This window comes from Euphorbia lathyris, chromosome 9 (genome assembly GCF_963576675.1).
Source record: "Euphorbia lathyris chromosome 9, ddEupLath1.1, whole genome shotgun sequence".
In the NCBI taxonomy this organism is placed as follows: Eukaryota; Viridiplantae; Streptophyta; class Magnoliopsida; order Malpighiales; family Euphorbiaceae; genus Euphorbia; species Euphorbia lathyris.
Window position 1 is genome coordinate 67,917,721 of NC_088918.1, and position 14,245 is coordinate 67,931,965.

At 35.6% G+C, this 14,245-nt stretch overlaps 2 protein-coding genes across 2 annotated transcripts; one reads left to right on the top strand and one right to left on the bottom strand.

Moving 5' to 3' along the window:
- The first annotated feature begins 1,736 nt into the window (after positions 1-1,736).
- Positions 1,737-6,114, top strand: LOC136206243 (transcription termination factor MTEF18, mitochondrial-like). The gene is made up of 4 exons (XM_065997215.1): positions 1,737-3,739; positions 3,824-3,930; positions 4,943-4,976; positions 5,743-6,114. The coding sequence occupies exon 1, from the start codon at positions 1,922-1,924 to the stop codon at positions 3,692-3,694; it is 1,773 nt and encodes a 590-aa protein (XP_065853287.1). The 5' UTR covers positions 1,737-1,921; the 3' UTR covers positions 3,695-3,739; positions 3,824-3,930; positions 4,943-4,976; positions 5,743-6,114.
- Positions 6,115-7,093: 979 nt separating this feature from the next.
- LOC136205154 (BTB/POZ domain and ankyrin repeat-containing protein NPR1) lies at positions 7,094-11,746 on the bottom strand. Its single transcript, XM_065995644.1, has 4 exons — positions 10,338-11,746; positions 8,370-9,120; positions 8,010-8,207; positions 7,094-7,615 (listed from the first exon to the last, which is right to left on the bottom strand). Exons 1-4 carry the CDS (start codon positions 10,875-10,877, stop codon positions 7,359-7,361), a joined length of 1,746 nt encoding a protein of 581 aa, XP_065851716.1. The 5' UTR covers positions 10,878-11,746; the 3' UTR covers positions 7,094-7,358.
- Between the last annotated feature and the right edge of the window lie 2,499 nt (positions 11,747-14,245).

A 14,245-nucleotide genomic window follows, 5' to 3' on the forward strand; every position in this document is an offset into this window, starting at 1 on the left:
GAGCCACAGTTAAGGGAGCCCAAAGAAGGTATGCATTGAATTCATGATTTTTATCCATATGATATTTAACCTTACCCGTTTCTTGTCTTATTTTTAACCATGTCCTTTGTTTGACCTTGGATTTTCCTTTATGCACTAAGTCTTAAAAGAAAGAAGAAAAAAGATATGTGTCAACGAGAATGCCTCACATATAACGGAGCCAACAATACATGTTGTCAAACCCGAAAAGAGGAGTTCAGGCAATGGATTCTTGAGAAGGCTACTAATTTTGGAGCCGGAGCTCAACGCTTTAGTGAATCTCCCAACACTTCTAGAATTGAACATGATACATGTAGTATGTCCAACAAGAGTAAAAAGAGACGCAAGGATTGTGATGACATATCTTTAAAAAAAAGTAAAAAAGTTCAAAACAGGAAGATATAAAAATCCACGACATTATAATTAAGGTAGTTCCTAAAGCTAACAAAAACATTAAAGGACCCCTCAAGTCGAGAGTTTTGAGCTTTAGTGTCGAGGGAGTCGAGACTAAGCAAGAACATGAGAAAAAGCACGCTACAAATAAAATTTATGAGTCTATCATCCCATGCTTCCATGCAATCTAGCAAACAACACTCGTAAATCGTTCGAGAACACCCATTTCTACTAAAAGCTTGGAGGAGCCACGTGAACGGGGATCATACTATGTTGTGGTACTCCGAGTAGCAAATATTTCGTGGAACGAACTGGAAAATGGAAAGAAACTCGAGCATGTCACTCTCATCCCTCTAGTGCCACCCTTAAGTGTTTGGATGTTGATATGGAAACATATCGAAAGTGGCTTCATGAAGATGCACTCCACTCAAATAATATGCAAAATTCTAAACTCATGCTTTTGGTGTGGACCTATTTAACTCGTTTTATGGGGTTTGTTATATATATGTTCAAAATTATACAATGTATCGTTGGGTTCCTTTTATGCTTACTTTGTTTTTTCTACCATTGGATAAGTTTACTTTGCCAAAGTTTTATTTTTGTTAAAAATAAAGTAAGTATAACCTAATTTTGTATCGTTTTTGTTTAGGTTCAAAATTATCGTGGGCTGAAAATATTAAAGACAAATTTTTACTATTTTTAATGTTAAGACTAGATCTAAACATCGTAAAGAAAAAGTTAGATCAAATTTACACTTTTATTATTTTTAATAGGGTAAAGTTCAAATAAAATCCATGTGGTTTTACTAATTTTCAGATAAAGGATTATGGTTTACTTTTTGTCAAAACGAGGACTAAGGTTTTCAACTTTAACAAAATAAGGACTTTTTCGATTGATACTATTAAAATCACCGTTAACAACTTCAAAAATTACATATTTTAAGAACTACTAATATTCTAAGCAACTTTAATTCTTCAACTTTTTTATTTCGAGATTATTTAGATGATGTTTGATAAAGATAGATAAAGTTAATGTTTAGAGAGAGAAAGTTCCAAAAAAGATGATTTTCTAAAATCGAAAATGTAGTTCCACAGAAAATATGACATTGAACAACTTTAATTCTTGAAAATTTTCATTTTCAGACCGTTAAAGATAGTTTTAATAGCATTATTAAAAGTGTGAAACTTCAGTGCTCGTTTTGACAAAAAAGTAAACCACAATCCTTTATCTGAAAATTAGTGAAACCACGTCGGATTTATTTGAACTTTCCCTTTTTAATATTTTAAATTGGTTTTGCAAGGACCAATTTGCCCTTCCTAATCTAGGGTTCCAAACCCCGTCTTCTGTAATGTCCAGACATTTCTTTCGTACCTGAGCTCAAGAAATTCTGCGATTAAACGTCGTCTGTTGTACATTCTCTTGGATTTATGTTCTGTTGCGAGAATTGTTCGATCAAACCCAACTTCATACCATAATTTCCTGTATCTATTTCTCCGTTTCCTTTGATTCAATGGTATTACCCAGAATCTCTCGTAGGGTCTCTAAACTATCCCAGGTGATAGCTCAACTCAACAATTTCCCCGTTTTTTCTCCTGTTGCCAGTGAAAACCACTTCTCCACCACGAACCCATCTTCGATTTCGCTTAAGTTTCGAGTCTTTTTCAGTACTAATGTAGTCCAAAATCCAAAACTATCTAGTTCTGCATCGATTCAATCACATAAAACCAATTTTGGTAACCATAGATCTCGTAGTCGTATTACCCAGGCTGAAAAATTGCTCTTCAATTACTTGCATTTCACTAGGAACTTGAGATTCACGGATGCTGAGCATATTAGCAAGAATTCACCTCTTTTCCTTAAGAAACTGCTCTCCAAGATTGACGATGACGAAGATGTTACTCGTTCATTAGGTAAATTTCTCAGATATCATCCAATTAATGAGTTTGAGCCATTCTTTGAGAGTTTGGGTTTGCGCCCATCTGAAATCTCTTCACTTCTTCCACACCACTTGCTTTTTTTGAGTGATGATCATCTCTTGCTTGAGAATTTCTCCGTGTTGTGCACGTATGGGGTTCCTCGTAGTAAGATTGGCAAGATTTATATAGAAGCGAGAGAGATTTTCAGTCATGAATTCGGTTCATTACATTTGAAACTTGATGCTTATGAAAAGTTGGGTCTAAGCAGAGGCACTGTTGTTAAGCTTGCTATTAGTTGCCCTTCTTTATTAATTAGTGATATTGATAAGGATTTTGTTAACGTTCTTGAGAAATTAAATAGATTAGGAATGGAGCATGATCAGATTGAAGAGTATTTGTCTTCTAAAATCTCTTATAACTGGAAAAATGTACTTGCTACAATTGATTTTCTTGGTAAAGTTGGTTATAGTGATGAGCAGTTGTATAACTTGTTCAAAAAAATCCCTCAATTAGTCCTTGAAGATTCAGGAAAAAGGGTTTATGTATTGTTAAGCAGATTCCTCAAATTGGGTCTAGATCGAAATGTAGTTTATTCATTGATTATAAATAATCCGGATCTATTGTCTGCTAAGGGTGCGAAAAATATTTTACGGGCATTGGAGATTTTTGAATACATTGGAATGGAAACAGAGGAAATTGCAGATATTTTATCTAGCCATATGGAAGTTCTGTGTCTGTGTTCTTTGAAAGGAGGTAAAACTGTTTGTTCAGAACTGAAGATCAAGAAGGATAGTTTACGTGAAATCATAAAGCAAAACCCGTCTAAATTTTTCAGCATTGCTTCTAAAAAGCAACTAAAACGCAGTGAACATATTCTATCTCAGGATTTTCATAGGATAAGAATGGAGAGAACAGCTTTCTTGTTGAGGTTAGGTTATGTTGAAAACTCCGAAGAGATAATGAGAGCTTTGAAACAGTTTCGAGGTAGAGCAGATCAGTTACAGGAGAGGTTTGATTGTCTCGTAGAAGCTGGTTTGGACTCCAATGCCGTGTCAAGCTTGATTAAACAAGTTCCAATGGGACTTAACCAGACCAAGGATGTGATTCAAAAGAAGATTGATTGCTTGAAAAGCTGCTTCCCACTTACTTCACTGATAGCATTCCCAGCATATTTATGCTATGATATTAAAAGGATTAATCATAGATTTGCTATGTATGTCTGGCTAAGAGATAGAGGTGCAATAAAACGGGATATGTCATTGGGCACTATCCTTGCTAGTTCGGATGCGCGATTTGTAAAATTTTTTGTGGATCTTCATCCAGATGGTCCTGTCATGTGGAAAAAATTGAGAAGTGCATCATCTTAATGCTTAAAGCTCAAAGACTAGTTTGACAACAATTAGTGTAGTCAGGTTGAAGATATATTTTCTGTACTTAAGTTGAATTTTTTATGAAATTTCCATTTCCTCATATTTATAGTATTCTTAATTTTGCAGGTTGAGATGTTGCTCTCCCTCATCTGCATGTGTATATTTTTCATTTCCTGGGGTTTATAGCCTTGCTTGCTGATCAAATGGGGCTGTTGTTTCACTGTTTTTTGGGGGTGAGCATGAACAAAACCGAACTTGAATAGAAGGAAACTTTTTAAACTGAACCAAGCCAAATTACATGTCGGTTTGGTTCGGTCCAAACTGAACAGAACAGTTCGGCTTGGTTTGGGTATAAACTGAACGGATTGAAAAAAAAATTGATTTTAAAATTTTGTAGTTCATTTTAAACATACTACCCAAGACTAATGCTAATTTCATATTGTAAATTTATAAACATAATACTACTAATATCATTTTACAATTATAATTATATTAAGTAATAAAATTATTATCTAGTCCTTTTACAACCATAATAATACTAATGTTGTCCTTTTCAAATCATGACAATACTAAATAATAATACTTTGACAACCATAATATGTCTAATTAGCCATTCAATTTTCGAATAAATTTAAAAATTTCTATTAACAAATGGTGAACTGAGTTCGGTTTGGTTTTATTTGGTTTAAAACCAAACCGAACTCCATGAAAAATACAAACTAAACCGAACTATAAATCGGATTGGTGCTGTTCTGTTTGGATCGGTTTTGCTCACTCCTACTGTTTTTATGGGGTTGCTTGGCTTAACCACTCTGAGCTGACCACATTCTTGCTTTTATTTATTTATTTATTTAAAAAGCCCTGTTTTGCCCTGTTTATTCAAAAATAATTTGCCCCCCATCAGGCAGGCGGGGCAAGTTACAAGTTTTAAAATGGAGGTTGCTTTATGCCTTCTATTTGAGGTGTTTTTCTAAGTTATTTTCTTTTTTCATAATGAGTGTTGATTGTTGAATTCTGTATCTATGTTCTTCATATCAATTGATGCATAAAACTTCAAGGTTAAATTACCAATCTGGTTTCCAGGTATACTAGGAGAAATAAACATCAAGTTTTATGTGGAAAAACTGAGTTCTTGCGTTGACTAATTTTTAGATTCCGTCAGTTTCACAACTGAAAATGTAAAAGAACATTATGGATTCTTGTGAAATTGGGGCTGTTTTGTTTCATTTTGCGAACATTTTGCAGGTATAAGAGAAAGTGTTTGAAGCAAATGTTGGAGGTAAGACTTCTGATTCTTCCTTCCTTTACATCAAAATTTAAATTTTGCAGCTTAAACTCTTAAACATGTTCTAAAATGGTTAACCTATAGACTCTACACACACACTTTAAGTAAAGGATTATAGGTTGAGCACTTGATCTAGTATCTTACATGATTTGGTTCAAAATTTACAGGGCATGTTCTATATAATTTTAGTTTAGGCTAAACTTCGTTGTGAAATGCCTGTTATATCAACAGATTTAGTTAGGGATATATTTGATATGAATGCAAATGATAATCGTGTCAAGCGGGTTGTCTCCGTAAATCGTGTCATCGTGTCAGAAATTTACAGTTCTAGATAATATAGTGTCATCTACGCGTGTTCACGGTTCCCTTTAGACTTGAAAGGGAGGTTGTTTATATCTAAACCTCACACTGTGTAGTTTAGTTTGTGTTCATCTGGACCGATTTTTCATTAAAGGTTTTGCTATTTTCTCTTTTGCATATCTGCATCTCTAATACTATCTTTAAGCAGCAGCCTTTTGGGAGACAAAACATCTCCTTTCTTGAGTGATCATCTGAATTTTGTCTTCTAAAACACACTGTAGTATGGATGGAAGTTTATAAGGTTGTAGTTTAGAGTTTAGACATCTTTTTCCGTTGTGTCGTAAACTAGAACTTCCATTTCAACTTTGTTATTCAAGTTAATCCTCAGTGGAGAACCCAAAGCAATAATTAGAGCTTGTTTAATTCAGTTGTTTACTGTTTGCTGTTGATGCATCTTCAGAAAGCAGTGGAGATCCGAGAAAGGGGAAGAAATCGCCGGAAATGGGAAGAGACGATATGAAATAAGAGAGGAGATCAGCGGCAAGAAAAGGAGAGGTTTAAGGCTAGACGAGTCTAAGCGTGATTAGAAAGTGGATAAACTCAACTTGCCATGGCAGCATTTAAACACACAGTTAAATGTGTATTAGTTATTAAAACCTCAAGTTGAGGCGTGCAATAGGTTCATTGTAAAGTATAAGGTACCAAATGATATAGTCATGAACTCTGGTTGAGTGTTCTGTTGTGTTGTCTTGTTGTGTTGTCTAGTTAAGTTGAACACGGATAAAATCCGAGTAAAAGATTCAGAATTATATTGAATTTAAATGTTATACAACATTTTTGTTCATTCTATCCCTGCAAGTAAAGTAATATATTTTAGGCATAATAGAGATTTGGATTCCTAAACTAAGGCTTCAAAGTCAATTAGGACCTTAAACTATCAAAACCATCAATCCAATCAGGTCTCTGAACTAACAAAAAATTATCAATTGAGTCCCAATTTTAAACAAAAACCTCCAATTGAGTTGAAAAGTTTTAGATTCTCTTTTCTAAACCCATTTTGAACCAACACAGAGATTATTATATTTTATATCAAATAGTCACAATTGATGATTTTACTTAGTTCAGGGACCTAATTGATGATTTTGATAGTTTAGAGCATTTTCAAAAGGCTCTTAGTCCACTCTTTAAAAATAATATAAATTACCAATACTCCTTATATTCATTCCTTATTTATTATTTTATAATTAAAATTATTAATGATTATTATATTTACCAATGCTGAAAGGAGAGAGACTTTTTAATAATAAATTATTAATAAAAAATGAAGTTAGAAGGCATTAAGAGTTGGAGAGAGGTACTCTATTAACAGAGAGGACAGAGAAACTCTTAATGATTTGAGGAGCCATTAAGAAACTGTTGGAGTTGATTTTTTACTCTTCCTCTTCAAATTTTAACTTAAGAGCCAATTTAAAAGGTCTATATTTTATGATCTAAGTTCATGGATAAGGTATTATCATGCCAGTTAATCAATTTTATCTTAACATTATAAGCTTACTTCTCGGTTATAATTTGATCAATTTTATCTTAACATTATAAATATTCTTACTAGTCAGTTATAAATCAAATTATCTCCACAATACATGTCTTTCATGTTATCATAGATCAAAAACAATTTACATAAATTATATTTTTTTGACAAAAGAATAATTAAAATCTAAATATTATATTTAGTCGAATTTAAAGCCATTCTAACTCCAAATCTAAAATCTATTTTGAAATTAGAGAAAACCTTGTCAATTTATGACATTCACTGGGGTAAATTGCTATTTAATTGTAAAATCTGAATGAATTTCTGCAAGTTTCTTTCTTGCAAGCAACTGAAGAACAGTTCCTATGAATTATAGAAAAACAGCGAGTCAGTGGCCAATGGCTTCAACATCTACACTTGTGCTACTAAAGTCAGTTTTCTGCTAAAATTATACAAGCAATGCCAAAACTTGAAACCCTTGTGTCAAAGCAACCTCAAAGAGGTTTATTCAACTCTGATATTATACATACATGTTATGTTGTTGCTCCTCATGATTTTCTGAGCTTCTTACTAGACCCATCTCTTAGAGAAGACGAAGACGACGAAGCTGACAACCGGGAATGTTCCGCCTTGTCCTTACTAAACGCTTTCTGAACGTCTTCTTTCAGTTCCATGAATCGCATTCTTTTCACTCGTTGTTCCTCTGGTGTGCCCTTCTCCAGGTAAAACAAATCCGGGAGGTCATCTTCCATGAACTTATCCAGCACTTCCGAGCATTTAGGGAAGAAACGTCGACCCATTTCCACTGCCATCACCAGAAAAATATACAGAGAGAGCTTATATGAGACTAATTATAGAAATATATCAGTCATCAAGCAAAAGTCTCACTTAAGTTTTGTCCTAATTCCCAAACTGTCACCAATCTGATTTGTGTCACAATCTCAGTTAAATTACATTGTGCTACTAACATTATGACTCCTAAACTTCATTTTTTGAAGTAAAAATAATTGAACTTCACATTATTGTAATATTGAAGTCCAAATCAACGAAATCAGTTAAAAATTTCACGAGAAGGCGAGGGTAAAATAGTTTCAGTAACCAGTATAAATGTATAGCCAAACACCTTAAAATGCAACAATCACGAAACTCATTAAATAAAAAAGTAACCGGATAATGGTTTTATTATTGTAAGCAAGTACCTGTTTTCATAAGTTCCTCCAGCCTAGTATGAAGTCTTTTATTGCGATTTGCTGGCGTCTCATTTAAGTCAACCTCTGTCAAATTCTTATTCGAGCCTTTTGATACAGAAACAACTGCGAATTCACGAGTCGTCTCAGCATTTGCAATCTCCATGGCAACTTTGGCTTCGGTTGGGAAGAACAATCGTGCAAATGCCACTGCAATACAAATACAGCAATTGAATATTACTTCAGCTAACCAATGCAGCATGTTCACGCCACCACCTCAGAACGGGTTGTTACAGAATAAAACAAAATAATACAAGCTTTTAGCAAAAAGATAAGTGATCAGGTTCAAAAGTACCGTCCACAAAATAATACCTCTGTTCTCCAGGTAGAGAAGCTTCATGTGCAGATCATCAGATATTGTATGGGAAGTGATGGAAGAATCTCCTGCCATCGGATTTCTCCGCATTTCCCTTTCTAACACATCAATGCATAGCCGATTCTTATTTGCTTCCTGCCCCTGCTCCGTTTTAGCATGATAATCTTTCGGTCTTGTTAACCTTCGGCAGATGCTAACAGCACTTCGCCCATCCAATGTTATGTCTAATGCACAAGCCCCTTTGTTGAGCAGAGAAACTATCACAGATGGTTGTCTTCGCATTGCAGCAATGTGGAGAACTGTGTAACCTTGAGAATTTCTCTGGTTAACATCAGCAAGGCCAAGGCCAAGAACCTCAGACACAACCTTGGGATCACAGTAAGCTGCAGCATAATGAAGGGCATTGGCGTCATCCAATGTTACATCAGACTCTGTCAGCAGAAGTTTTACAAGTTCAACATCATCAGAATCCAATGCCTTGTGTATTCTCCTGATTCTCTTTTCGCGCAAGGGGTCCACAACCTCCATTTCCACATCATCTGAAACGGGCTTTTTGCGAAGCAATTTGATGTTCTCTGAAACTTCATAGGGAAGCTCTTTCTCTATCGAGATGTTATCAACACTAGACCTTGCAATTCTATCCATACATTGAGCAACAAGCTGGTTTGCTTGACAGTGAAAAGCAACCACAAGGATTGGGATAACATCCTCAACATGAGCCTTATCGACAAAGTTAAGAAGGCGTCTCTGTAAACATGTAAAGTATCATGTCAAAATCGGCAAACCAGGTCAAATGAATATAATTTGTTTGATAACGTCTCCTTATTTAACTACCGAAGCCTTCATAACATAAGGATAGAACATGCCATGATGAATGGAAAATGGAAACATATATAATAAAAAATCCCCAATTAGTTATATGGTTTCAGTATTAGCATTCACAGTATTTTCTATTAATGCATTTGGAAAAAATCAAATGGAAAAGATGGACCTTGGATGTGTAAACAAAGGCCTAACTCACCCGCAAGAAGTACCTCAAAGGAATAGGATTTTCTCATATATATATATATATATATATATATATATATATATATCGAGCCAAATAGCTTCCTAAGTAAATATCTATAGGTGACCCAACATTGAATACAAGGCTCTGGTATGATGTAAACAAATGAGTTGAAATTCCGATCAACTAATTGAATTGTCAGAATTTGAACCCTCGACCACTTGGACTAGAGGCTTTGATACCATATCATCAACCTGTTTGATCCAAAAGCTTAAGCTGACAGGTAAGACCTAAGAATAGTTTTTATCTCCGATACAGCTGGTAGCTTCACACCACATCGCACCTAGGAAGCCCAACGAGACAACCCCTCCCCCATAGCAGCCCATTCTCTACATGGATGGAAGCCAAGGCCCATCCCATCGTTAGCCGTCATGGCAGATAAAGAAGTACATTTCAGACAAGACATTTCACCATCTACATAACCTATATATTAGCTTTAATGCCTCTCCTCAGGGGACACAAGGTTAATTAATTTAACTCTCTCTTTTTTCTTTCTCTAAGATTTGTACCTCACACGTACAACTAACTTAATCTTCGGAGCTTGCTAAGGGGCCCCACCCCAGCAGGAACATTTAGCCAACAAGAACATTCAACCACAGCAGAATTCCTGGACTTAAATGATACCTCATCATTCTCTAACATCATGAAAATGCAAAAAACAAAATAAAAAACAGCATACTAAATTTCTTCATGTCTTTCAACTATATATAGCACAAAGATCGGCTAGAAAAGGCACGTCAGTAAGCAATGAGCAGAAAGCATAAAATTCAATTCCACCACTAGCATCAAACTATGAAAACCTACCATGTGCAAGTAAATCAAAGTAACAAATGTTGACAATGATCCTAACTTAAATGATTAACTCGGTATAGCATTACATATAATACAATCCACTAACCTGGAAAAGAGAAACAAGCTCTGACACTTGAAATATGGACGAAGCATACAGCAACTCCACTGCAAAACTAATTGCAGGTCTACAAGCATCATGAGCACATACATTATCAACACAGGTTGATACCTCCATTGGAGATGGCTTAAGTTTTCCAGTATACAAATAGCTCAAGAAAATCAGGAATGCTTCATGTCCAACCTTTCCATATGGTAACAGATCAGTCATACAATACTTAGGCTTCCCTTCCTTTACAGAAGACCCTTTTTCTTGCTTAAATAGTTCCTGAAAAAACTTACTCCTAGCAGCTAGAATACATCGATGAACGCCCACAGGGCTTCCCTCAACAACAATTTCAGCATCACTATAATCACAGCTCGAATCGAGCAATAGCTGCTCCAAATTGGAGCTAAGCTTGCTTAAACTAACCACCTCAAGATTAGGCCTAGCATCAAAGCTTGACATGTTTTGATTAATCGAGCCATTTGATTGGTGAGAACAAGAAGTAAAGCTCAAAGATGATGATGGCTCAGAAAAATTAGCCATTCATTCACCACCTGAGACTTTATAGTAGGTTGTTGAGATCAAACTTCTGATCCATAGTACAAACTAACTAACTAATTCTCAATTTTTTTGAATAAAAAAATCTACATATTAGGTAAAATCAAAGAAATTGCAACCAACACAATATCCTTATGTTACACAAATCAGGGGTTTTCAAGTATATTTTGAGAATCTAAAAAACAAAGCAAATGAGACATTCAGAAACAGAAAATTACCAAAATTGGGATCACTCAGTTGAAAAATCAACATGATGTATATGCATACAATTACACACAAAAGTTGTTAAATTTCTGCGAAAATGAATTGAAATCCTTCATCAGAACCACCATAAGTCTAGGACTCAAAGTCAAATAACTTCTGTTGAATAATTCATTACAGTACAACAAACATGGGAAGGAAATTCTAACTTGAATTTCCAAGACCACCAAGTCAACATGCTAGAAGACCCAAAAATTTAGCAAGAACAACAACTCCATATATGTTTCAACTTCAAAATGAAAATAACAGCACAAAAATTGTTACTCCCAAAAGTAAATTACAAGAAAAAACAAAGCAATGATCCCAAAAAAAGAAAAAAAGTTATAATCAACCAGATCTATCCAAGATTTCTACCCACTAAGTGAAACCAAAACAAGAAAAAGTACCACAAAAACAAAAAAAAAGGTAAAGTCTTTCTTATTTCTATTGTTCGATTGTGTGATATCAAAGAGAGAAAAAGGGGATTAGAAGGAGGAGATGGGTAATGATGAATTGAAGGGCACGTGAGAAATGTGACGGGGGGTTAGGGTGGAAGCTTCAATTTTCACTTGGAGAAAGAGGGGAGAAAGAGACGTTTCTTACTGTTCTTGGGTAAGGGGGAAAAATAAAATAGCAATAAAAAAATAAAAATGATTCCTTTGAGCAACCGTGGAAATGGTGGTACTGGTGATGATGATGATGGGGTCGGTGGCGGATTCTTTGGGAGGTGAAGTCGTTTTAGTGACGATTGTTTTGGCGTCAGCTTTCGTTGCTGTGTTTGGCTTACGCATACAATGGTGTCATCTTCTTTATTATTTTTCATTTAATTTAATCTCTCCCGATGAAGACCCTGAAAAGTCTTCGCTCTCCCTATTAAAAAATCTATCCATTTACCACCATTATTTATTATTAATAATAACACAAAAGTTAATTTTCACTATTTTTTAAGTTGCTATTTCTTTGATGGGTGTTCTTATTCCCGGCCACAATTTCCCACCCTAACCACCCCAAATGATGAAAATACCTTTTTAGGTGTTGGAGTGGGATAGCCACACGCCTCACCATATGGCGAGGCGTGATGTCCTCACACCCGCATGTTGGGAGAGAAAAAAAACAAGTTTTCAACCTTATAGTTTATTGCGGATTATAATTTGAATTATTACGGATTAGTGGTTTATTGCGGATTATAATTTGAATATTAATCTTTTAGTTTTAAATATAAATAATTATATATTACAATTAATTAATATACAGGCAGTATTACATATGTTTTCAAATGTGTTAAAAACAATAAGTTTCACTATATTATAACAGATATCAGTTCGCCCAGTGCGACTCCTCCATAAACTACTCCACATCAGTCATAATAGGTAGAGCCTCCTCATCCTGATCGGCCAGGCGTGAGATCGTCCGCTCAGCGATGCCTGCCAAACGGCTAACCCACTGCAGAAAATTAAATATTAGAAACAAACATATGTAAAACAATAATAAATAAAAAATAATAATAAACCTACATATTCACTGTTGGAGCGAGAATGGTGGACCGACGCATCCCGAGGGGCACGAAGCAGACGGGAATGTGAATATCGTCTGTACCACTCCATGTAGCCGACATCACAAGCAGTGGGATCGGCTCCAACTGGCTAACATCTCCTCCGATCAACCCCACAAGTCGATGGAAATCTCCATCAAATATCATCAACTGTAACAGATGAATGCGCGAGTTTGTACGATAGAAACTTCCATGGCCGAAATGCAGTATCAGGTCTAATATGCTTAGTCGAGATAGGCTGAACATAACCGACCTGACATAGGACTCGATCGGGCATATATGGCTCAACAATGTCTCTACACCGTATCCAACCGACGTAGGACACTCGTAGCTGATCTTCATCGGCGACTGGACCATATGACAACCACGTCTCCTGCAAAAAAAATATATAATAACATGAAAATAAGAAATTATATTTATTTAAGTAAATTATTGCAAGTTATAAAATATTATTTTACCTCGGCTGTCGTCATGTGGTCCAACTGTGCACGAATAGTCTCGAGTCGGGCGACCTTCCTGTCTGGAGTCCCGACCTCCCATCTGCACGCCCGGGGAGCATCATCTGGAATATGGAGTGGTAGTCGATAGGACTGGAACACCGAAAAATACTCATATATCCACGCCTGGAGGAGGGTCAAACATCCATATATACCCGAGCACTCTCTTCTACTCGTTATCCTCAGCTACCGATATAAGGTGGCAAGTGTAGCAGACCCTCAAGAACGTACAACTGTCCCTCTGACACCACCGTGAACCTCCTAGAGATGGGACGGTCTGATCTTATCGCCACTCATGTCGACAAACAAGGTGGATCCTAACAGAAGCCATATCCACGATGTGGCTTGAGTCCCGTCCTCCCAATTGTTGGGGTTTAGTGTCCTATAGACAATTGTTCTAGGATATAAACTTAATGTAAATGAAGTGTTCTTTATATCATTTGTTTTAAATAGATATGGTTTCGTAAACTATATAAAGACAACCTCTTTTAAAGAACTAAATAAGTCTAATAAAAGGAAATCCCTAAGTTTGTTTAAAGTGATTATAAAGTGTTCATACAAGTATAAAGTGAGACGAAACTTTATAATAAACTAATAAACTTAAAACCACCCCAAGTCAAGTAATATGTTTAGAAAAATGATTGACATATCACTGCTGAGACTTGCATGTAACAATATCTTCTATCGAGACAGAGAGCTGATCTCACAAGCTTCAGATATGCAGATATCTGGACAGTTACATGGATCCGATGAAAGGGAGTTCATTAGGATTGGGGACCCGACTTGAGATAACAGGATGGGTAGATTTATCCTTGTCACATGTTCATCTCATTGGTATTAATAGGTATAAGTAATCCTCAGACTCAAAGGAATGTTAATTAGTGATTCTGAATTATGGAATGTGATGCTTTGATCCTGTTGTAACACGATCCATAACAGAGATGACTCTGGGATGTGAACGTCAGACGTTGGGTATCATAGGAAGTAATTGCAGGATAGTTATATATTGGATTGAGCATTTGTCATTCCTGATAAATGGGAGATACATCCAAGGATCGCTTGTG